Raw genomic sequence first — 25,387 nt, 5'->3', positions numbered from 1 at the left:
AAAAATACGGACGGAGCGGAGGACGCATAGCAATGGCTACCTGGTAAAGCTTAACTGCTAAGCTTATGACTCGAACTAAACTACTGTAGCTGTATCGTCATTCATTCGACCTAAATTGTGTCTCATATTTCAATGGACCAACTTTGTTTCGATTTGGAGGTGTGGCCTAAAACTTTTCTCTCCCCTCGAATTTCGGGTCTCAAATTTCAGGTGCGGCTTAGATTCAGGAAATTTTTTTTCTCTTTATTTAGAGTCTCATTTTTCAGGTGCGGCTTAGATTCGAGTGCGGCTTAGATTCGAGTAAATACGGTGAACATTAATAAACATGTACATGAGGTCTGGCGAAAAACATTTCTGTTCCAACTAAGAAATAGTAAAATTTAATGTACACAATTGTAGCCAATGGGCCGCAAAGGGTTAAGATGGAAAACCGATAAGAATCTATTATAGCAACTGCTGTGGAAGATGGTCATACATGGAAAAAAAAACTGGCATCTATAAGGTGCCAAAAATAAAGACAATTAAAATTTCACACTCCAGTCAAGAAACTCACCCGGACGAGGGGCTGGTCTCGTGCTTTGAGGACAATCTGGTGGAGGGCATTAAGATGCTGGCGGACCAGCGGTGGGATGGGGTTGCAGCAGGCGAGGATGCCCTGCATCTCGCGTGGCAGCACCTCCGAGATCTGCAGCAGCATGTGGTTCGGCAGCACGTACCTGTTGACACACACACGTCACACTGGCACTACAATAGCAGGGGCTCAGAGTACAGTCAGCAGTGATGAGGAACTGTCTACCGATGACCGCGCAAAACAATGTACGCTTGTTGTGCACCTAACATAATCACTTACAGTAGATGAGGGAAGATCGGAAAGTAATGCATGCTAATTTTGCTGCCAAAAAGTTTAATAGGTAACAAAAAAAAAAAAAAAAAACAAATCAATTTACACCTTTTACCTACTTTTCCATACAGTCATCAACATTTTCAACACATTTCTCCCATCACGATGGTATTTTCAGTATGCACTGTCCGGAGAAGTTCATTTGGTCGGAATATAGCCACGATGATTGGTTTGTGCAGTGCTCAACTGAGCAGTCATCAGTGCCCCTACGAAGACCCAATTTTTTACCCAGTCCAATTTAGCCAATGTCACGAATGATGATGATGAAATGATGAGGACAACACAAACACCCAGTCCCCAGGCAGCATTAATGTTGTGGAGTTTGTCACAACGGGCACAACATAACTTAACCAAAGTTGTAATATAGGGTCCAGCATTCACAGTGGTCCCACGTTTAGCAGAGTCCACACTGTGCATATCACGGAACACTGTCACAGGCATTTTTCCTAGCGGACTGACTCACTTTCAATATTTTTTTGTACTAGGGAACAAACAGGTTTCCACTCCACAGTTGCCTGCTCGATTTTGGGCACGTAGTGGTATGTGCACGACTCGCTACCAGTGCTGATTCCTTTCAGAAAGTTATGCCCTTCTGTGGTGTAATATGTTAAGTGATCCGAGCTGGCCCCTAAGGTTGTCCTTCAGGTACTTAGGCACCCAATGAGCACTACCTTTATGAAATTTCACCATGTCACGAATAATATCATACACCGCATCACAGAAAATGTTGAACTGCTGTGATAAGGTTCGCAGTTGCGCACACCAATCGTTCGAGATTTCTGCCTCGATGGCTCTGACATTTTGTGGGTTTGGAGCCGTTACCAACCACCCGGAGCATAGCAACTACGATTCACACAGTAATTTGGGAAGAATGCACACCACCTGGAGACACTGCTACGGTCCCCGTACACACTATACACGATCCTGTGCATTTCATCCGGTTTATGCTCTTCGGCTCACAAATATCGAACTACACTTTGCTGCTCTTCACAAGCTGACGACAGTAACAACATGCGCATGTTTGTTTTGTAGTTCGGGCTTCTTTTGCCAGAGCTGCACATGAACATTGTGCACTCTCTGCAGTGCAAACTTCAAATGATACTGTCGTGAAATTTCAACATTCCAGGGTAGAAAAAAATTACTGTACAGTACTTTCCAATCCTGACTCATAGCACAACAAGCTCATACATACGCATCTGTTATCCTTACACTCCGGTTAATAATCAGATTCTTTCCTAACTTAATTAATTTATCCCACAGTGTGACAGTACGGTCGTTGCCTTCATTGAAAAATGTACAGTTGTGAGCGTAATCACGATTGTACTAGGTGCGCATCTCTTCGTCCGAACAAACTGACAATCACGAATGTCTTTCTTTGGGGCTCCAAAAATATGGAAATCGTGTGGGGAGATATCGAGACTCTATGGAGAATGTGTAAGGGCTCCCTAGCAAAACTTCTGCAGTGTAGCTGAGATGGCACTATTTTGTTCCGTGATAATTTCCACCCTTGTGTTGCAAATGTTGTTTCGAGTTAACTGCAGAAATTTTGTTGGGAAGCCCTTACACACACTCCGTACAATCCGAATCTCACCCCAGGAATAAATGTATTAACAGTTATGGTCACCATTTTTGAAAACAGTTTACTTGTTCTTTTCCCATCTGTCTCATTTTCATTTGGCTGTTCCTTAAAAAATACGCTGAAATATTTCCAAATATTGTTCGCACTATACAGTAATGTTCAAATTTTAATGCGTCTAACTAACTTAAAAGGTAACTGGTATTAACATTTGGAAACACACACAATTCCTGTGGCCATTTATGCTACTGTGCTTATTGATTCCAACTTCTAACACTACACTTTCGTTGTTCTAATTTTCCTGTCTGAATGACATGCTCCATTAATTAATTAAGCCATTAATTAACAATTTGCCAAAATTATTATAAATGGCTGTCATACATGTAATTAGGGAATTTACAGTGTAAGCATACTAAATAGTTCTGTCATCTTCTTCACTTTGTTAATTAACTATCCACTCTGTGAACTAAATTATCACTCAAACATAGAACTCAGTCCAATTAGTCACAACTAATCTCTCAGTTTTTCAAGCCACTATGTAGTTTCCGAAATACTAAAACATTCATATGCCAGGCCTTGTATGGCCAAACCCACCCCAAAGTCATCACTCTGTGTGGAATAGGCATTAGCCAGAAATATGTAATGAGTCCATGAGAGGGCATACTCTGAAAGCATATGAGCAACATCTGAGTGAAAGTCCCACGTGAGCTAGCACACAACTGACAAATATTTAAGTCTGCCGCTAGCATTTTCTTCCAATTTTTGCACGATACCCTAATGAGAAGATGGGCAGGAGGGGATGAACGGGGGCTGCCAAGGAATTTAGGATGGGTATGCAACTCTCATACATATTTAACAATTGTGGAGTATTGATAGACTCACAAGTAAAATTATGGCTGTCAGTATTTATTTTCTTCAAGTCTTTGTCCAGCCGCAGCCCCATTTCATTTGTACAAGGTGGAACTACAGGACCAATTTTTGTAAGTGACAGCCACATAGCCCTTGTCATTATTGATTTTAGTCTCCTCCTCATACTGTTTGCATTTTAATACAATATCATAGAATATTTGACCAAATGTAGAGTAGCTTAAAAGGATGTGCAATAATAATGTAGACAAACGCGAGAGAGAACAGAAGAAGTTGAGTGCAACACCTTTCCTCGACATTTTAACCGCTCGCTGCACTCACCCGATGCTCTCATCCTCCTGGCGCGCCATCTTGTCCCTCCAGCGGAAGAGCTCGCGCAGCGCGTACTGCTGTCGGTTGTCCAGCAGCTTCTTGTGGCGCTGGAACAGCTCCGTGTGGCTGTGCTCCGTCACCACCGGCTTTTCGTACCTCTGCAAAATGTACGGCACAGTATAATTATTAACAAATCGACAACGTTTTAAAGGATATACACTACAGATTTTTACACATTATACAGATTCTGACATTTCCTATTATTTTTCTCCTTTATCAAGTCAGTAATCTAGTGATAACATATTTGGCACACTTACCCAAAGCTTCTCCAACAGCCTCCTCTAGTGACAGCACCCTACGATGACCGATAGTACCACTGGATAAGTTTAGAAAATGGCCACCACGTCTTATTTATAAGGCAGAAATCAGTAATAAAATTACTTCCTGTACAATGTGAAACACCTAATCGCATTCGTGAAAGGGTGAAGAAAGTGTACGGAGATGCTACAGTGGATGACTGTGTCGTCCAGTAACGGGTTCGTCACCGTAGAAAAGCTGGAGGGCAAACGTCGTCAGTCGTCGGTCAGTCGTTGCGACGTGGAGTAACCAGTCGGCGACTGCAGTGACTTAACACGACATTCAGGGTATCGACCACATTGTCCGCGATGACTGCTCGGTAACTGCAGACTAACTGTGTCGGCAGTTTTTTGTCAGTAAAGATAGTGTGGTGACCACAACAGAAAACGTGGGCTACTACTAGATTTGTGAACACTGGCTACTTAAAACATAGCCCGACCACAGCACAAAAGCAAGGAAAACATCTGCAGTGAATCTGTAGCAGGGCTTCAGTATGGATGAGAGGTGTTTTTGGCAAAAACTGTGGCTGGAAATGACACTCGGGTTCATTTCTTTCAACCCAAGTCTGATGCTCAGCTGACAGAATTGCACTGCAAGACACGGTGACAAGGAAAAACGACTTTTAAACACTGCATTCTGCTAGGAAAGTTACAGCAACAATCTTTTGGGATACAGAGGGTGTGATTCCAGTTCATTTTTTGGAGAAATGGTACACAACAAACTCTACCAGATATGTGAAACCCTCAAGAAGTCAAAAGCACTTCTTCGGTAAGTTCACCCGTCAAAAGTTGAAGTCTTCTGTCTCTGTGGCCCACTCGAAGCAGCTCGTCGGGGGTGTCACTTCGAAGACGCAGACACCGTGAAAAAGTCAGCGCACCAGTGGCCGAAGAAGCAGGACTGTGACTTTTTATCAGTCAATTCTGCACTGCACAGACATGTCCTGATACTTTGATCGGATAGTGTAGCTCCTTGTTCTGGGAGGAGAGAGTGACAGGTTGGGGAAGATTAGAAAGGAAAGTCCAGTCAGTCAGACCACAGGATGAGACGGACCTACCTGTAGTGATACTAGGGAAAGCAAGGGAGACCCCATGGAAAATGGAAAAATGTAATAGAGAATGCATTGAAATTTGAAAGAAAATTTCGACAAGGAGACTTGGGTATGAGTTTGCAAAATAAAGCCTCACGAGCTCTAAAGAACTCTCGCGTGTGCATGCCCACCCACCCACACATACACACATACACACACACACACACACACACACACACAGATGCAATCCCATGATGATGATGATGATGATCATGACACAATCTCGACCCAGCCAGCCTCAAAGTGCTTTTTAGGCAGTTTCCTACATCTGACAGGTGAATAATGAGCTCATACCCACATACCCCCTCAATTATACAATTCACGAACATCTCAAAAATGTTCTCACACCTTCACAAAGGATAACACTAGACGCAGACAGACGATGTACACAAATTCTGACTACCACAGGTGTCTGAAAGATGGAAATCAGGCAGCCCCCTAAGACTAACATTGCCAAATCCGAATTAACATGCCAATGCCGTGAAAATAAAGGAGGAAGCCAGGGAAAAGAAGTATACATACTCTTGTTCGAGATACAAAAAAACTGCAGAAAACAATGGTGATTACACTGAAAAATGAGAAATTAACTGCAAATGTTGTACCTGATATCTCACATATATGGAATTTACTTTTCTTATAAAATTTTAAAAAATAGGACATTACTTTGCAAACAGTCCTCACAGGCAGCCTGTCTCGCCTACAAGTGCTGACCTGTCTGGTGTGTGCTGTGAATTCTGCATTGAACAAACACACAGTGAGAGGAGATGTACATAGGACATTCGGTTGTGCCACTCGTGCGCTGCCAATAAGTGCCAGGAACTTCTATTGCCGAGCCAGACAGAGTTTCGATGTTCTCGCATTCATTTTTTATAGTGTGTGGTCTAGCTTTACTCTCAGGTATTTAACTGTGTCATAGTGCTGCAGTTGTTTACCTCTCCTCATTGTGTCTGGCTTTCTCCCAGCTAGTCTGTTTCCCAGGTTAAAGTCGCAGACCTGCCCCTGTTGGGTTAGGTTTTAGGTGGTTACAATCATAACAGTCTGCTACTTCTACCACCTCAAAAGTACATCCTCCAGCTACGACTGCTCCATCACTGGTGTAAGCAAAACCTTTTAGGAATGAGAAAACTAAAGCACGAGACATAATTATTCACAGTGATCTCAGGGTGATGTTACAGACTTTCAGGAATGATTGAGAAGTGTAAATGTATCTAATTGAGATACGGGACCCTGGTCTGGAGATGACAAGAGTCAAAAGTTATAAGTGAAAATCGTTCCGATACCACTGACAGTTGAATATGTATACTGGTGCTGTTGTTGCTAAGACTGCAGGGTAGGTAAAACAAGGAAAAAATGTCCAGTAAACAAAGTGTATACCTTCAAAGCTATGGACACTTTTTCATCTTCACTATTGTGAAACACATCTCTTCTTCTGAGGATGTGCCCATACTCATAAGGTATGCAGTTTAGAGCCCATATTTACTGGACTTTTTTTCTCATTTTGGTCCATAATACCTACTCCAGAAACACGGAAATCAAAGAGCTTGCAGTAGAAGAGGTCCACTGTCAGAGACGTCACAGTGATTTTCACTTACAAATTTCAGCTCCTGTTGTTTCCAGACCAGGGTCCCTTTGTCTATACAGGCTGATTCATGAAGATATGCAAATATTTTAATATGTTATTCTGCAAGTATAAGAAAAGTCTGCGAATGTTTAGTTACGAAGTTACTGCTAATAAAAGATTTTGCCTGAAATTTAACAACTTCGCTAATATGAAGCCATAGCAAAACTGTACGAGGTTAAAGTAAAGTACAATTTCCATTGATTTTGTTGTTATTGATCTGCTGAGTCTAATAAAACATGTCCCAGGCATGTATCTGCAGTAGTTTCTTTCCAAGAACATCCAGAGAAGCAACAATGTAATTTCGTAAAATTTTTAATTTATTAACTACTTGTCCCGATTTGTTTTTTAAATTCCAGACAATTGCACGAAATTTTCCACAGAAGTTGTAGAGAACTTAATTTTGGAAAAATGATGGTAATAACGTTAACTGAAACTGTATGAAAGTGTCAGATAATCTGCTTTTATTAATACCATAGCACATGTGAATTCATGTTAAACCAGAAAAAACAAAGCTCAGTGTTCAAAAATGTCACCACCGAGTTCAGTGCATTTAGTTGCACGTGTATGAACAGATGTTGTTGCTCATTTCAATTTTACAGGGTTGCCCTTAATTTCATCTATTGCATTCACAATGTGAGAAATTAATGCCTCATTGCTTTTCTGGATGTTCTGGAAAACTACTGCAGATTCTCATCTGATCAATAACAACAAAATAAATGGAAATCATGCTTTACTTTAACCTCATACAGTTTTGCAATGGCCTCATATTAGCAAAATTGCTAAATTCCAGGCAAAATCTTTTATTAGCCGTAACACTGTAACTAAACATTTGTGGACCTATGTTTACATAAACTTTTTTCTTTAGTTTTATTTGTAGAATAACATATTAAATTATTTGCATATCTTCGTGAATCACCCTGTATGTGCAAGTTCTTTAGAGTTCATGAGGCTGTATTTTGCAAGCTCTTACCCAAGCCTCTCAGTCCCTGCATAAATTTTCTTTCAAATTTCAATGCATATCCTCCTCTGCCACGCTTTTCCATATTGCAAGGGGTCTCCCTTGCTTTCCCTAGTATCACTACAGGTAGGTCCATCTCATCCTGTGGTCTGACTGATTGGACTTTCCTTTCTGATCTTCCCCAAACTGTCACTCTCTCCTCCCTGAACAAGGAGCTACACTACCTGATCAAAGTATCAGGACATGCCTATGCAATGCAGAACTGACCGATAAGATGTCACAAGAGGCAGACCCACCTGTATAAGAGGTACTGTATTGTGTTGTGAGGAGAGAAGCAGTGGGCAGAAAGTATCGGCCAGGAGAGGGCAGTGACTTCGAATGTCGACTAGGCATTGAATGTCACGTGAGTAACAAATCTGTCAGTGACATTTCAAAGCTTCTGAAACTGGCCTAGTTGACTGCTGGAGATGTCACTGTGAAGTTGGAAAGGGAAGGAAAAACCGCAGCTAAATCGAGACCAAGCAGACATTACTTACTGACAGACAGGGACCGTCGATAACTGTGGACGGTAGCTGTAAAAAAATGCATGAAATCAGCAAAAAGAATCACTCGTGAATTCCAAAGTGCTGCTAGCAGTTAAGCCAGAACAATGACTGTGCGTAGGGAATTAAAGAGATTGGGGTACAATGATCGAGCCACTCCTCATAAGCCACGATTTCTGTAGTCAGTTCTAAGCAGTGCCTGAGGTTAAGTAAAGTGCGATGCCACTGGACGGTGGATGACTGCAAATGAGTGGTTTTGAAAGATGAATCACACTATATCCTGTGGCAATTCGATGAAAGGGTTTGAGTTTGCCAAATGCATGGAGAACGTTACTTGCCATCATGTGTGTTGCCAAAGTAAGTAGTCTGAAGCGAAACAATTATTGTATCGTATGTGAGATACAGAGGTGAGCAAGTGTGCCAGGTCTTACCCTAGTTCACTACCAGGTCTTACCCTAGTTCACTGTTAGTAGCGCCACGTCACCTTAACACATCTACGCGTAGCGCAGAAGTATTGCACCATAATTAAGTATAAAACTAAAGTCAAAATTTTATATTCGAACTTTGTCAACATATATTTTATTGTAATTACGCTTTAAATATCAGGTCTTAAGGTGATTAAATCAACAATATTTTCGTAAAAATTCAGTTTCAAGAAAAAAATAAGTGGCACTAAATAATAAAGCTAGAGAGCCAGAATTTGGACAGAATGTGCCAATGGAGGTCATAAATAAGTGGTGCCAGTTTCAAAGTAAAAGAATGAAAATTACAACCGGAATCCACATTTTTAAGAAAAATTGAAGGCTAAATATTAAACTTAGAAACATAAAAATTTGTTTTATGCTAGAGTTCAATTTAAAAATAATAACTAAGAGACCACATTAAGCTAAATCTTACAGTTTTTGAGTAATTTAATGAAAATCAAATTTTTAACTAAAATATACCCATTTGTAGTAAATTAAGTACCTGTAATTTCAATGATAGAAAATTTTGGTTACAGCATATGATAAAACCCACCAAATAATAGAGCTATAACAAGTTGCAGAATTGTAGTATTAATAACACATAATAAGAGATCTATTAAAGTTATAGTTCAGAGGTAACAACATACCTTTAGTTCCACTATAAAAATTCTAGAAGGCAAAGTTTTTAATCAAGCAAGCTGAAACTTTTTCTCTGTTTTCAACCAACTTACCCGAATACATGTAAAAATTAAGAAGATTCTAAATTAATTCATAACATTGTTATTAAAGATTATGTGTCTGAGGAAGCGGTCATTTAGAGGTTGCTGCGTGTGCATAAGGTACATGTTCCCTTGGCCATCCACTCAGGCACATATATAAATACAGACCGAGAGGCAGGAGAAAGGTTCAATACATCTACATCTACATCTATATGACTACTCTGCAATTCACATTTAAGTGCTTGGCAGAGGGTTCATCGAACCACGATCATACTATCTCTCTACCATTCCACTCCCGAACAGCGCGCGGGAAAAACGAACACCTAAACCTTTCTGTCCGAGCTCTGATTTCTCTTATTTTATTTTGATGATCATTCCTACCTATGTAGGTTGGGCTCAACAAAATATTTTCGCATTCGGAAGAGAAAGTTGGTGACTGAAATTTCGAAAATAGATCTTGCCGCAATGAAAAACGTCTTTGCTGTAATGACTTCCATCCCAATTCGTGTATCATATCTGCCACACTCTCTCCCCTATTACGTGATAATACAAAACGAGCTGCCCTTTTTTGCACCCTTTCGATGTCCTCTGTCAATCCCACCTGGAAAGGATCCCACACTGCGCAGCAATATTCTAACAGAGGATGAACGTGTGTAGTGTAAGCTGTCTCTTTAGTGGACTTGTTGCATCTTCTAATTGTCCTGCCAACGAAACGCAACCTTTGGCTCACCTTCCCCACAATATTATCTACGTGGTCTTTCCAACTGAAGTTGTTCGTAATTTTGACACCCAGGTACTTAGTTGAATTGACAGCCTCGAGAATTGTACTATTTATCGAGTAATCGAATTCCAACGGATTTCTTTTGGAACTCGTGTGGATCACCTCACACTTTTCGTTATTTAGGGTCAACTGCCACCTGCCACACCATACAGCAATCTTTTCTAAATCGCTTTGCAACTGATACTGGTCTTCGGATGACCTTACTAGACGGTAAATTACAGCATCATCTGCGAACAACCTACGAGAACTGGTGAGATTGTAACGCAGGTCATTTATATAGATCAGGAACAACAGAGGTCCCAGGACGCTTCCCTGGGGAACACCTGATAGTACTTCAGTTTTACTCGACGATTTGCCGTCTATTACTACGAACTGCGACCTTCCTGACAGGAAATCACGAATCCAGTCGCACAACTGAGACGATACCTCATAGGGCCGCAGCTGGGTTAGAAGTCGCTTGTGAGGAACGGTGTCAAAAGCATTCCGGAAATCCAGAAATATCGAATCAACTTGAGATCCCCTGTCGATAGCGGCCATTACTTCGTGCGAATAAAGAGCTAGCTGCGTTGCACAAGAATGATGTTTTCTGAAACCGTGCTGATTACGTATCAATAGATTGTTCCCTTCGAGGTGATTCATAATGTTTGAATACAGTATATGCTCCAAAACCCTACTGCAAACCGACATCAATGATATAGGTCTGTAGTTCGATGGATTACTCCTAGTACCCTTCTTAAACACTGGTGGGACCTGCGCAGTTTTCCAATCTGTAGGTACAGATCTATCGGTGAGCAAGCGGTTGTATATGAGTGCTAAGTAGGGAGCTATTGTATCAGCGTAATCTGAAAGGGACCTAATCGGTATACAATCTGGACCTGAAGACTTGCCCGTATCAAGCGATTTGAGTTGCTTCGCAACCCCTAAGGTATCTACTTCTAAGAAACTCATGCTAGCAGCCGTTCGTGTTTCAAATTCTGGAATATTCCATTCATCTTCCCTGGTGAAGGAATTTCGGAAAACTGCGTTCAATAACTCCGCTTTAGCGGCACAGTCATCGGTAACAGTACCATCGGCACTAAGCCACTGTAAAACCCATGTCAGTTAAATGTTGGATCATGCTCTGCCTCGAATGACTTCAGAGATGGACTGTGACAAAAGCGTATTTGCAGTAAAAACTGATAGTGAACTCGGAAGGACAGTATACTGTCCTGGATCGCTTAGATTTCGCTAAAGTAACTGTTAGTGTGCCGTCTGTGATAATTACAAATCCGTGTGGCAAGTGGTGAATATTATTTCCACTTTTGTGGTGAGCATTTATTTTGAAAATTTATTTGAGTATTAGTAGTCAGGGTCAAGGACAATTTGGTAGGAATGAACCGTAGAAGTCACCTCTGAACTTCTAGTTGTGCTGTTTAGAATCGAGAGATTTACTGTCAATTGAACATAGTGACTTTCAAAGTGTTGTACGTGAGATACTTTACTCAATATATGCATGAACTACAACTTTATACCTTCATTTATAATCATAGTCCTGATCCTGCTCAGTATAAGGAAAATAGAAACATTTCTTTCAGTGGGATGGACGAGAATGTGGCCGCACATACTGATAACTAATATCAGTATGTTGTCCATCACTTTCTGGCTAACCACAAAAATAGCTGCCAGGCCCACATGAGAAAGATGGCGGACAAAGACAACAATAAACCAAGACTACTATAATAAACCCGCTGCCCCAAAAGTTGTTTTTTGTGGCTACAGAACGGTCCCCTTACTGCACTTAAAAAAATACTATATGCGGAAGAATAAGAACACATAAACAGCATTGAGTACTGCTTACAGTAGGGGAACAGTGCAGAAACAAAGGTTGCCTGAATTTACATGACAATGCACACTATTATAAAGCAGCACCAGTGATGTAATGGTTAGATGAGCACTAACATGCTGAAATGGACTGGCCTCCCCCCAGTCTGTGTAATACCTTTTCTTTTCTTTTTTTTTCCTCACAATATCAATTTAAATGAATGTTTTCTTTTCCACATTAGTAATAAGAAATTGGTAGATCACAGCAGAAGACTGCAAAGATAGGCTTTTAAATTTGTCTTTGTAAAAAAAGAACAATGTCAGGAGAATATTCAATTTTTTTAACAGCTTTTGTTTCAATCTCACTTGAGAGTACTTATGTTTTAGACCTCACACAAAAAGATTGTGTAATTTTACTCCTGCGTCAACAATGAGTGTAGTAAATGATATGTGTGATTTAAAAAAAAAAAAAAAATCATGACTTCACCTGCAATCATAACAGGAGGCAGTAATTTCTTACATCCTGCAAGACATCTTATATACAGGGTGTTTATAAATGAACACAGGGGTTTTAACGCTTTATAATATTTGTTATATTAAACTTACAGTTATAAATGATATGTCAAATGAAAGAGCAACTCAAACAGTTTTACCAAGAACCTTATAAATGTTCAATGTGAGCACCATTTGTCACACGGCACACATCAAGTCTATAGTCGATTTCTTCCCTATCGTTGATAAGTGTGTCTTCAGTGATTGCAGCAACAGCTGCTCCAATCCAGTTTCTTAATTCAGGGAGATCTGCTGGTAGCGGAGGCACGTACACACGATCCTTGAAGAAGCCCCAAAGGAAAAAAAATCGCAAGGCGTTAGGTCGGGTGAACGTGGAGGTCGGGCAAAGCAAGCCCTGTCATTGGGCCCCTTGCGGCCTATCCAGTGCTTGGGTACAGTGAAGTTCAACCAATCGCGTACTTCGCTATGCCAAGCACAACTGTTTGAGTTGTTCTTTCATTTCACATACCATTTATAGCTGTAAGTTTAATGTAATAAATATTATAAAGCGTTAAAACCCTGATATTCATTTATAAACACCCTGTATATGTACATACACACACACACACACACACACACACACACACACACACACACAAATCGTCAAGATTTAATGGATAGACTGTATGATCGGCAACCACAGAAAGGTAGAGGTATGTCAGCGTAACTTAATAATGACTTTAATCTGGACAATTGACTTTTTGTTAAGCATCAAGTTGCTGCAAAATACCGTTCGTGTGACTTCAGTATTGGTACATTGCATTGCATTTTTATTATGTTGCGAGGAAGACTGTTCATGGAATCAAATTTAGTTTCTACAAGAATTCATGCTTTAATTCCAGTACTTCAAGTAGTAATTATCTCTAATTACATAACTTTCATTCCGATTCATACTCTGTTTTAACTATTGTGCTACCTCCCAGCACGGTTATTCCAAAATCGACTAACAGAACTAACACAAGTCCCAACCTCAACACACGGAACACCTTCGGGATGAGTTAGAATGTCGACTTGGCTCCAGATCCCAGTGTGCAACAATCACTACCTCCTTTGCTTTGGCTTTTGAGGAAGCATTAGCTGCCATTTCTCTGTAGACATTTAGACACCACCTTAAAAATGTCCTCCACAAAGCTTGAGCTGTCACAAAGGCAGAGGGTGGAAACACCCTATACTGATGTTCACTAACAGCTGTCTAGATACTTTTATAGGACAGTGCATTAGTTTTGAAAGTTACGCTAGTGTCAAGAATGTTTACGGTACTGACATTTCTCCTAATGGTCAGTTATGGCCGGATGTTTTATGGTCCTCTCCAAAGAATTTTCCTATCCACAAAATTTATTTAACTGTTGGTCATGTACTTTGCTATCATTTTCCAAATTTCTCCTCATTTTCCTTACTCACTTCATGGAATGAGTAACATGGGGGATAGACTACAACCCTGTCTCACTTCCTTACAACTGCAGTATAGCTTCTGTGCAAGTAGTAGATAACATTTTGCTCTTTGTACTTTATGCCTGTTAACTTCACAGTTACACAGAGTGTATTCCACTTTACTGTCAAAGGCTTCTTGTAAATTCACAAGTCCTATACATGTGGATTTGTCTTACGTTCAAATACACAATACACCATTTCACAGCAGGCTTCAGTAAAAATCTGTAGTGTTTCCCCCCCTCCCGCGAACCATGTAGCACACAATGTCCACCACCACAAATTATTTAAAGATTTACTTATATTGCCACATGCTCGTGAGTAAACACGCGAGTCTGCAAATATGCAGTGCCCTCGGCCAGCTGGAATTTTGCAATTAAATCTCACAAAACTTTTTCCTGAATTTACAGGTTTCTGCTGACAATTTTTTACACCCAAACAAAGCGAGGTATACCTCCCCTTTGACTTGGGAGATATTTGCCATACCACAATGCCTGTTTAGTACAAGTATTTGTACAGGAGGACCACATTACAATTTCTTTGTATAAATTGTTTTACCATTTCACAAAATACTCACTTATAAAATCTGTATACTTCTGAACGCATTCAAACCATTTCTGGACACATTCTTTTCAGTCTGATGTTTGTGCCTCGAAAGAGATGTCACAGGAGGATATGACAGCTTCTTCAAATGACAAAAAACAAGACAAATGTAGTCAGCATGGCATAAGAAGATTGCTGACAGCTCGTAGCTCTGTTGCCAGGTTTCAATTGTGAAGCACTAATGGCCATAAGCAAAAACAGTAACCGACTATAAAGCTGTGACAACACTGATGCGCTACAACAGAGATGTTCACAAAATCACACTGTGGTACCGATTTCGGTAGGTGCACGAACCTGCAACGCTCAGTGCACTGCGACTGTCACGCTGAGTCCACCGTACACCTTAATTCCCTATTTTTCTCCATCAAATAATGAAACTGTTCGACATGCAGTGAACTAACATAGTCACGGTGAAGAAAGGAGCAATGTTTCTCAGAAAGGATAGATCGCTACTCACCGTATAGAGGGAGACACTGAGTTGCAGACACCACAAAAACACTGCTATACAAGCTGTATTATACAGTGCAGCAGTCTTTTTGTTTGCCTATCTGCAACTCAACATCTCCGCTTTATGGTGAGTAGCAATCTATGTATTTCATAATACTCTCATTATTCCATCCTGGATTTTTCCACTGTTTGATTTTGCAATGTTTCCTAGTCATTTCATCTGTTATTTTCATTTACATTCCTGATGAACAAATTGTTGCACACTATTCAGAATTAACTTCTTTTTTCAATCTCCCACAGAACATCTCGATTTGCTGGTAAAGACAGCAAGATCTAATTGCTCATATTAGGCAGTTGCAGTTGTAGTTGTTGTTATTGTTTCTGTCATCATCATCAGCATCTTCAGACTCAGCATCTTCAGTCTGACAACTGGTCTGCTGCAGCTCTCCACACTACCCTGCGTTGTGCAAGACCCCTCACTTCTGCATAACTACTGCGGCCTACACCCACTTGAACCTGCTCACTGTAGTCAAATGGGAGCAGGAAATAAAATCTGTGGAGAAGGAATACAAACTTTGAGGTTCGCCAATGACATTGTAATTCTGTCAAGAGACAGCAAAGGACCTGGAAGAGCAGTTGAACGGAATGGACAGTGTCTTGAAAGGACGATATAAGATGAGCATCAACGAAAGCAAAGCAAGGATAATGCAATGTAGTCGCATTAAATCAGGCGATGCTGCGAGAATGAGGTTAGGAAATCAGACACTTAAAGTAGTAAAGGAGTTTTGCTATCTGGGGAGCAAAATAACTGATGATGGTCGAAGTAGAGAGGATATAAAATGTAGACTGACAATTGAAAGGAAAGCATTTCTGAAGAAGAGAAGTTTGTTAACATTGAGTATAGATTTGAGTGTCAGGAAGTAGTTTCTGAAAGTATTTGTATGGAGTGTAGCCATGTATGGAAGTGAAACATGGACGGTAAATAGTTCAGACAAGAAGAGGATAGAAGTTTCCAAAATGTGATGCTACAGAAGAATGCAGAAGATTAGATGGGTAGATCACATAACTAATGAGGAGGTACTGAATAGAATTGGGGAGAAGAGGAGTTTGTGGCACAACTTGACTTGAAGAAGGGATCGGTTGGTAGGACATGTTCTGAGGCATCAAGTGGTCATCAATTTAGTATTGGACGGTAGCGTGGAGGGTAAAAATTGTAGAGGGAGACCAAGAGATGAATAAACTAAGCAGATTCAGAAGGATGTAGGTTGCAGTAGGTACTTGAAGATGAAGAAGCTTGCACAGGATAGAGTAGCATGGAGAGCTGCATCAAACGAGTCTCTGCACTGAAGATCACAACAACAACAATAACAACAACATTCTCTTCTCCTCTAAACTGGCCACCCTCCACACAAATATCCTCAGAAAAGAATACAGGGATTTAAAGTCGTATTACAAGTTAAAATATTTGTCTGTTTTCAGTCTGTATTATCATATCAGAAACCACCTCCTCAAGACTCTGTAGAATCTTTTCAAACTGACAGTTCTTCAACACCTCTCTTGTCGGCACGACCTCTATTCTGTCAGCTCCCCAGAAACTTGATTAGACGTCAGATGTCTTCCCGGTAAATACCTTCTTGCAGATCTCGGTGGAGCGCTGGATGACTGAGAGCAGCAGGTTGGTGTTGCCGTTGGCGCGCTCCAGCAGCTCATTCTTCATCAGGTCGTACACGTACAGCAGGTAGTGCGTGTCCTCGCGTGCATACTTCACCAGCTCCTCCGGCAGGGGCCTGCGGACAGCAGACGGTGGACACTGGTAACTGTGGGGTAGTCTCCAGCTCCTAGAGCTCTGTGTGTCATCAGTGGGAATAGGAGGGGGATGAGGGGTGTTGGAGAAAGGGAGGAGAGCATGGGGACCAGCCTGAAAGATGGGTTCGGGTGTGCGTTTAGGGTGCACTACACCTGGATCATCAGTGCCCGTGCTGTTTTCACGAAGGTAATCCCACAAATTAAGGGCTCCAAAGCACTGGGGCGGCAGGGAAACTGTTTGTCTTCTCCAGGACAATGCTTATCCCTACATCGTCTGTCAAACTGTGGATCTTCTGCAACAGTATGGATGGGTAATACCTACAGTCTGGACTTAGTGTCCAGTGGCTACCACTTGTTCCCAAGTTGAAAGAACACTTGGCTGGGAGACATTTCACTGATGATAACAGGGTGAACGATGAGGTCTGACACATCTTCAAATAGCATGGTGGTGGGCTAGTATGACATGGCCATACAAAAACTGCTACAGCATTTACACAAATGCATCAATCAAAATGGTCGTTATGTACAATTTATTCTAAATAAATGTTTCTTTATATTTTTTAAAGAATTGGAGACCTTACTTTTGGGATCACCCCCATATATCACATGAGTGTTGTGAAATAACACTGTTTGAGATAAAAGCAGTTCTGCATCGATAGCAGCTTCAGGAATACAAAAATAATTGTGTTTAACATCAGAAAATACTTTTACAGGTTACTACAATTTAAAAGTAAGTGTGAATGTTGTACATGGTCGTCCTTCACTTCTACGTATTTCTATGCTGCTTCAATCCCATTCAAATTAAGTTGGCGCAAAGCTGACTGTTTCAATATTCCGGTGTATGTTTTCCTTCAGCTGGCCTCTTGTTTTAGGCTGCAATCAGAGTGCCATGAGGTTGCAGGTATTTATCTGGTCACTTATCTTTTCAAATCGAGATGCTACTACTTGCATATCACAGTAGAGTGATCACTGTGCCTGAAACTCGAGACTTCAGATGATGGTTGACACAATTCACAACTGCATATTTTCTTCTGTTGACTCAGGCATTGTTCCCACATGCAAATCGTGGGCTGTCAGAAACTTACAAGTTTATTACAAAAAAGAAGGAATTTGTGCCATCCTGAGGATGAGACATATCAGAAGAGGTTATATCTCAGAATCATCACCTGAAATCATTACTTTTTTCTTTGTAATTTGGAGAACTACCATCCTATTACCTTGCACTAGAACTGTAACACACCACACCACAAGAGAACTTGATCTTTATCGACATGTCAAGCAAGTGGACTTTTGAAAGGTTTCATGGCTACAAATGTCATCCAGACTATTTGCCTTCTCCTTAAGAGAATAACTGAGTATAAAAACAGAATTCATCTGGCCTTTCTAGGTTGCTGAAAAGCTTTCAACTTTCGGTGATATGGTCCACTGTGAAGGCCCTGCACAACCCAAGGATAACCACGAGATATATAAAGATGCTGAGAGACACGTCTGAGCACACAACAATAATTGTCAGAGTTGACGAAGGCACTATTGCCACCACGATCCCAGTTGGCAGAAGAGTTCGTCCAAAGTGACACCATCTCACTGAACCACTCCATCCTCACATTTGAAGATGTATTAAAATCACTTGACAGGAATCAGAGAGGAGTAAACATCAATGACCATCTGCATGTTGCCAATGATGTGTTCATAAGTGAAGATTTGGAAGAAGTGGAGAGTATGATCTGAGAACTAAAATAGCCTCTGAGAAAACTGGCTTGGAAATGAACGTCAGTAAAATAAAAATACTAAACCCCAGCAATGGAAACTCCAAGATTGAATGTAACAATATTATGAAAAGGATAGTTGCTCCTCACCACAAAGCAGAGATCATGAGTCACAGATAGGCACAACAAAAGAAAAAACTTTCACAAAATAAGCTTTCAGCCAACAAGGTCTTCATATATATAAGCATGCATGCACGCGAGGGCGCGCGTGCTCTCTCTCTCTCTCTCTCTCACACCACACACACACACACACACACACACACACACACACACACACACGCGCGCGCGCGCGTCTGGCTTCAGCTGACCATTTGTGTGTGTGTGTGTGTGTGTGTGTGTGTGTGTGTGCGCGTGTGTGTGTGCGTGTGTGTATAAGTCTATTTGTTGTGCCTATCTGCGACACCGCGCCTCCGCTATATGTTGACTAGTAACTATCCTTTTCATAGTATTGTTAAATACAGGGTGATTATAATTAAACTTCCAAACTGCTGTAGAAATACAACCACTGATCGGAATGACGTCAAATTTCAATGGAATATTATTGAAGAAGGGGCAAAACATATGGCAGAAGAAAAATAAACAGTTACAAAATGTAGCAACACATGGCACTGTAAGCACTATAATTTAATAGTAGTCGACTACAAATCACAAATGAATCATGCAACAATGCCTAAGGTGTACGTTTGTCGTTATGCAAACTGTTCTAGTCAGTGTGCATGGGTGTACAGGTGTGCTCCTCACCACAAAGCAGAGATCATGAGTCACAGATAGGCACAACAAAAGAAAAAACTTTCACAAAATAAGCTTTCAGCCAACAAGGTCAACAGAGGGAAACATTCCACGTGGAAAAATATATCTAAAAAGAAAGATGATGAGACTTACCAAACAAAAGCGCTGGCAGGTCGATAGACACACAAACAAACACAAATATACACACAAAATTCAAGCTTTCGCAACAAACTGTTGCCTCATCAGGAAAGAGGGGGAAGGAGAGGGAAAGACGAAAGGATGTGGGTTTTAAGGGAGAGGATAAGGAGTCATTCCAATCCCGGGAGCGGAAAGACTTACCTTAGGGGGAAAAAAGGACAGGTATACACTCGCAAACACACACATATCCATCCACACATACAGACACAAGCAGACATATATATATATATATATATATATATATATATATAACAGAGGGAAACATTCCACGTGGAAAAATATATCTAAAAAGAAAGATGATGAGACTTACCAAACAAAAGCGCTGGCAGGTCGATAGACACACAAACAAACACAAATATACACACAAAATTCAAGCTTTCGCAACAAACTGTTGCCTCATCAGGAAAGAGGGGAAGGAGAGGGAAAGACGAAAGGATGTGGGTTTTAAGGGAGAGGATAAGGAGTCATTCCAATCCCGGGAGTGGAAAGACTTACCTTAGGGGGAAAAAAGGACAGGTATACACTCGCACACACACACATATCCATCCACACATACAGACACAAGCGGACATATTTAAAGACAAAGAGTTTGGGCAGAGATGTCAGTTGAGGTGGAAGAGTAGAGGCAAAGAAGTTGTTGAAAGACAGGTGAGGTATGAGTGGCGGCAACTTGAAATTAGCGGAGATTGAGGCCTGGCGGATAACGAGAAGAGAGGATATACTGAAGGGCAAGTTCCCATCTCCGGAGTTCGGATAGGTTGGTGTTGGTGGGAAGTATCCAGATAACCCGGACGGTGTAACACTGTGCCAAGATGTGCTGGCTGTGCACCAAGGCATGTTTAGCCACAGGGTGATCCTCATTACCAACAAACACTGTCTGCCTGTGTCCATTCATGCGAATGGACAGTTTGTTGCTGGTCATTCCCACATAGAATGCATCACAGTGTAGGCAGGTCAGTTGGTAAATCACGTGGGTGCTTTCACACGTGGCTCTGCCTTTGATCGTGTACACCTTCCGGGTTACAGAACTGGAGTAGGTGGTGGTGGGAGGGTGCATGGGACAGGTTTTGCACCGGGGGCGGTTACAAGGATAGGAGCCAGAGGGTAGGGAAGGTGATTTGGGGATTTCATAGGGATGAACTAACAGGTTACGAAGGTTAGGTGGACGGCGGAAAGACACTCTTGGCGGAGTGGATCTCATTTCAGGGCAGGATTTGAGGAAGTCGTATCCCTGCTGGAGAGCCACATTCAGAGTCTGGTCCAGTCCCGGAAAGTATCCTGTCACAAGTGGGGCACTTTTGTGGTTGTTCTGTGGGGGATTCTGGGTTTGAGGGGATGAGGAAGTGGCTCTGGTTATTTGCTTCTGTACCAGGCCGGGAGGGTAGTTGCGGGATGCGAAAGCTGTCGTCAGGTTGTTGGTGTAATGTTTCAGGGATTCCGGACTGGAGCAGATTCGTTTGCCACGAAGACCTAGGCTGTAGGGAAGGGACCGTTTGATGTGGAATGGGTGGCAGCTGTCATAATGGAGGTACTGTTGCTTGTTGGTGGGTTTGATGTGGACGGACGTGTGAAGTTGGCCATTGGACAGGTGGAGGTCAACGTCAAGGAAAGTGGCATGGGATTTGGAGTAGGACCAGGTGAATCTGATGGAACCAAAGGAGTTGAGGTTGGAGAGGAAATTCTGGAGTTCTTCTTCACTGTGAGTCCAGATCATGAAGATGTCATCAATAAATCTGTACCAAACTTTGGGTTGGCAGACCTGGGTAACCAAGAAGGCTTCCTCTAAGCGACCCATGAATAGGTTGGCGTACGAGGGGGCCATCCTGGTACCCATGGCTGTTCCCTTTAATTGTTGGTATGTCTGGCCTTCAAAAGTGAAGAAGTTGTGGGTCAGGATGAAGCTGGCTAAGGTAATGAGGAAAGAGGTTTTAGGTAGGGTGGCAGGTGATCGGCGTGAAAGGAAATGCTCCATCGCAGCGAGGCCCTGGACGTGTGGAATATTTGTGTATAAGGAAGTGGCATCAATGGTTACAAGGATGGTTTCCGGGGGTAACAGATTGGGTAAGGATTCCAGGCGTTCAAGGAAGTGGTTGGTGTCTTTGATGAAGGATGGGAGACTGCATGTAATGGGTTGAAGGTGTTGATCTACGTAGGCAGAGATACGTTCTGTGGGGGCTTGGTAACCAGCTACAATGGGGCGGCCGGGATGATTGGGTTTGTGGATTTTTGGAAGAAGGTAGAAGGTTGGGGTGCGGGGTGTCGGTGGGGTCAGGAGGTTGATGGAGTCAGGTGAAAGGTTTTGCAGGGGGCCTAAGGTTCTGAGGATTCCTTGAAGCTCCGCCTGGACATCGGGAATGGGGTTACCTTGGCAACCCCACTTGTGACAGGATACTTTCCGGGACTGGACCAGACTCTGAATGTGGCTCTCCAGCAGGGATACGACTTCCTCAAATCCTGCCCTGAAATGAGATCCACTCCGCCAAGAGTGTCTTTCCGCCGTCCACCTAACCTTCGTAACCTGTTAGTTCATCCCTATGAAATCCCCAAATCACCTTCCCTACCCTCTGGCTCCTATCCTTGTAACCGCCCCCGGTGCAAAACCTGTCCCATGCACCCTCCCACCACCACCTACTCCAGTTCTGTAACCCGGAAGGTGTACACGATCAAAGGCAGAGCCACGTGTGAAAGCACCCACGTGATTTACCAACTGACCTGCCTACACTGTGATGCATTCTATGTGGGAATGACCAGCAACAAACTGTCCATTCGCATGAATGGACACAGGCAGACAGTGTTTGTTGGTAATGAGGATCACCCTGTGGCTAAACATGCCTTGGTGCACAGCCAGCACATCTTGGCACAGTGTTACACCGTCCGGGTTATCTGGATACTTCCCACCAACACCAACCTATCCGAACTCCGGAGATGGGAACTTGCCCTTCAGTATATCCTCTCTTCTCGTTATCCGCCAGGCCTCAATCTCCGCTAATTTCAAGTTGCCGCCACTCATACCTCACCTGTCTTTCAACAACTTCTTTGCCTCTACTCTTCCACCTCAACTGACATCTCTGCCCAAACTCTTTGTCTTTAAATATGTCTGCTTGTGTCTGTATGTGTGGATGGATATGTGTGTGTGTGCGAGTGTATACCTGTCCTTTTTTCCCCCTAAGGTAAGTCTTTCCACTCCCGGGATTGGAATGACTCCTTATCCTCTCCCTTAAAACCCACATCCTTTCGTCTTTCCCTCTCCTTCCCCTCTTTCCTGATGAGGCAACAGTTTGTTGCGAAAGCTTGAATTTTGTGTGTATATTTGTGTTTGTTTGTGTGTCTATCGACCTGCCAGCGCTTTTGTTTGGTAAGTCTCATCATCTTTCTTTTTAGATATATTTTTCCACGTGGAATGTTTCCCTCTGTTATATATATATATATATATATATATATATATATATATATATATATATATATATATATATGTCTGCTTGTGTCTGTATGTGTGGATGGATATGTGTGTGTTTGCGAGTGTATACCTGTCCTTTTTTCCCCCTAAGGTAAGTCTTTCCGCTCCCGGGATTGGAATGACTCCTTATCCTCTCCCTTAAAACCCACATCCTTTCGTCTTTCCCTCTCCTTCCCCCTCTTTCCTGATGAGGCAACAGTTTGTTGCGAAAGCTTGAATTTTGTGTGTATATTTGTGTTTGTTTGTGTGTCTATCGACCTGCCAGCGCTTTTGTTTGGTAAGTCTCATCATCTTTCTTTTTAGATATATATATATATATATATATATATATATATATATATATATATATATATATATAACAGAGGGAAACATTCCACGTGGAAAAATATATCTAAAAAGAAAGATGATGAGACTTACCAAACAAAAGCGCTGGCAGGTCGATAGACACACAAACAAACACAAATATACACACAAAATTCAAGCTTTCGCAACAAACTGTTGCCTCATCAGGAAAGAGGGGGAAGGAGAGGGAAAGACGAAAGGATGTGGGTTTTAAGGGAGAGGATAAGGAGTCATTCCAATCCCGGGAGCGGAAAGACTTACCTTAGGGGGAAAAAAGGACAGGTATACACTCGCACACACACACATATCCATCCACACATACAGACACAAGCAGGCATGCATGCACGCGAGGGCGCGCGTGCTCTCTCTCTCTCTCTCTCACACACACACACACACACACACACGTCTGGCTTCAGCTGACCATTTGTGTGTGTGTGTGTGTGTGTGTGTGTGTGTGTGTGTGTGTGTGTGTGTGTGCGCGTATGTGTGTGTAAGTCTATTTGTTGTGCCTATCTGCGACATCGCGCCTCCGCTATATGTTGACTAGTAACTATCCTTTTCATAGTATTGTTAAATACAGGGTGATTATAATTAAACTTCCAAACTGCTGTAGAAATACAACCACTGATCGGAATGACGTCAAATTTCAATGGAATATTATTGAAGAAGGGGCAAAACATATGGCAGAAGAAAAATAAACAGTTACAAAATGTAGCAACACATGGCACTGTAAGCACTATAATTTAATAGTAGTCGACTACAAATCACAAATGAATCATGCAACAATGCCTAAGGTGTACGTTTGTCGTTATGCAAACTGTTCTAGTCAGTGTGCATGGGTGTACAGGTGTGCTCCTCACCACAAAGCAGAGATCATGAGTCACAGATAGGCACAACAAAAGAAAAAACTTTCACAAAATAAGCTTTCAGCCAACAAGGTCTTCATATATATATATATATATATATATATATAACAGAGGGAAACATTCCACGTGGAAAAATATATGTAAAAAGAAAGATGATGAGACTTACCAAACAAAAGCGCTGGCAGGTCGATAGACACACAAACAAACACAAATATACACACAAAATTCAAGCTTTCGCAACAAACTGTTGCCTCATCAGGAAAGAGGGGGAAGGAGAGGGAAAGACGAAAGGATGTGGGTTTTAAGGGAGAGGATAAGGAGTCATTCCAATCCCGGGAGCGGAGAGACTTACCTTAGGGGGAAAAAAGGACAGGTATACACTCGCACACACACACATATCCATCCACACATACAGACACAAGCAGACATATTTATTTTATATATATATATATATATATATATATATATATATATATAAGAGCATGCATGCACGCGAGGGCGCGCGTGCTCTCTCACACACACACACACACACACACACACACGCGCGTCTGGCTTCAGTTGACCATTTGTGTGTGTGTGTGCGCGTATGTGTGTGTGTGTGTGTGTGCGCGCGCGTGTGTGTGTGCGCGTATGTGTGTGTAAGTCTATTTGTTGTGCCTATCTGCGACACCGCGCCTCCGCTATATGTTGACTAGTAACTATCCTTTTCATAGTATTGTTAAATACAGGGTGATTATAATTAAACTTCCAAACTGCTGTAGAAATACAACCACTGATCGGAATGACGTCAAATTTCAATGGAATATTATTGAAGAAGGGGCAAAACATATGGCAGAAGAAAAATAAACAGTTACAAAATGTAGCAACACATGGCACTGTAAGCACTATAATTTAATAGTAGTCGACTACAAATCACAAATGAATCATGCAACAATGCCTAAGGTGTACGTTTGTCGTTATGCAAACTGTTCTAGTCAGTGTGCATGGGTGTACAGGTGTGGTAAAGTTAGTTACGTAAGCCCATCCACCAAGGCAAGGTCATATCACATTGGATGGGAAAAACCAGTTTTTAACTGTCCTGAGGCCAAAAACCGCATAAAAAGCATCACTTACATTGGTTTTTAACTGTCCTGAGACAAAAAAACCATAAAACGTATCAATCAAAATCAAATCGAATTATTAATTTCTGTGTGACTGATGCAAAACAT

At 41.7% G+C, this 25,387-nt stretch overlaps 1 protein-coding gene across 2 annotated transcripts in view; it reads right to left on the bottom strand.

Annotated features, from left to right (window-relative positions):
• LOC126213135 (exosome component 10) overlaps positions 1–25,387 on the bottom strand; it is a 234,195-nt gene that overhangs the window by 110,487 nt on the left and 98,321 nt on the right. For both annotated transcript variants that reach the window (XM_049940753.1, XM_049940752.1), the window contains exons 9-11: positions 16,646–16,802; positions 3,666–3,814; positions 554–716 (exon numbers count right to left, since the gene is read on the bottom strand). In XM_049940753.1, the coding sequence (XP_049796710.1) occupies positions 554–716; positions 3,666–3,814; positions 16,646–16,802 (469 nt within the window). The remainder of the gene's footprint in view (positions 1–553; positions 717–3,665; positions 3,815–16,645; positions 16,803–25,387) is intronic.

Source organism: Schistocerca nitens, chromosome 11 (assembly GCF_023898315.1).
Source record: "Schistocerca nitens isolate TAMUIC-IGC-003100 chromosome 11, iqSchNite1.1, whole genome shotgun sequence".
NCBI classification, from domain to species: domain Eukaryota; kingdom Metazoa; phylum Arthropoda; class Insecta; order Orthoptera; family Acrididae; genus Schistocerca; species Schistocerca nitens.
This window is presented reverse-complemented; position numbering and strand designations above follow the sequence as displayed.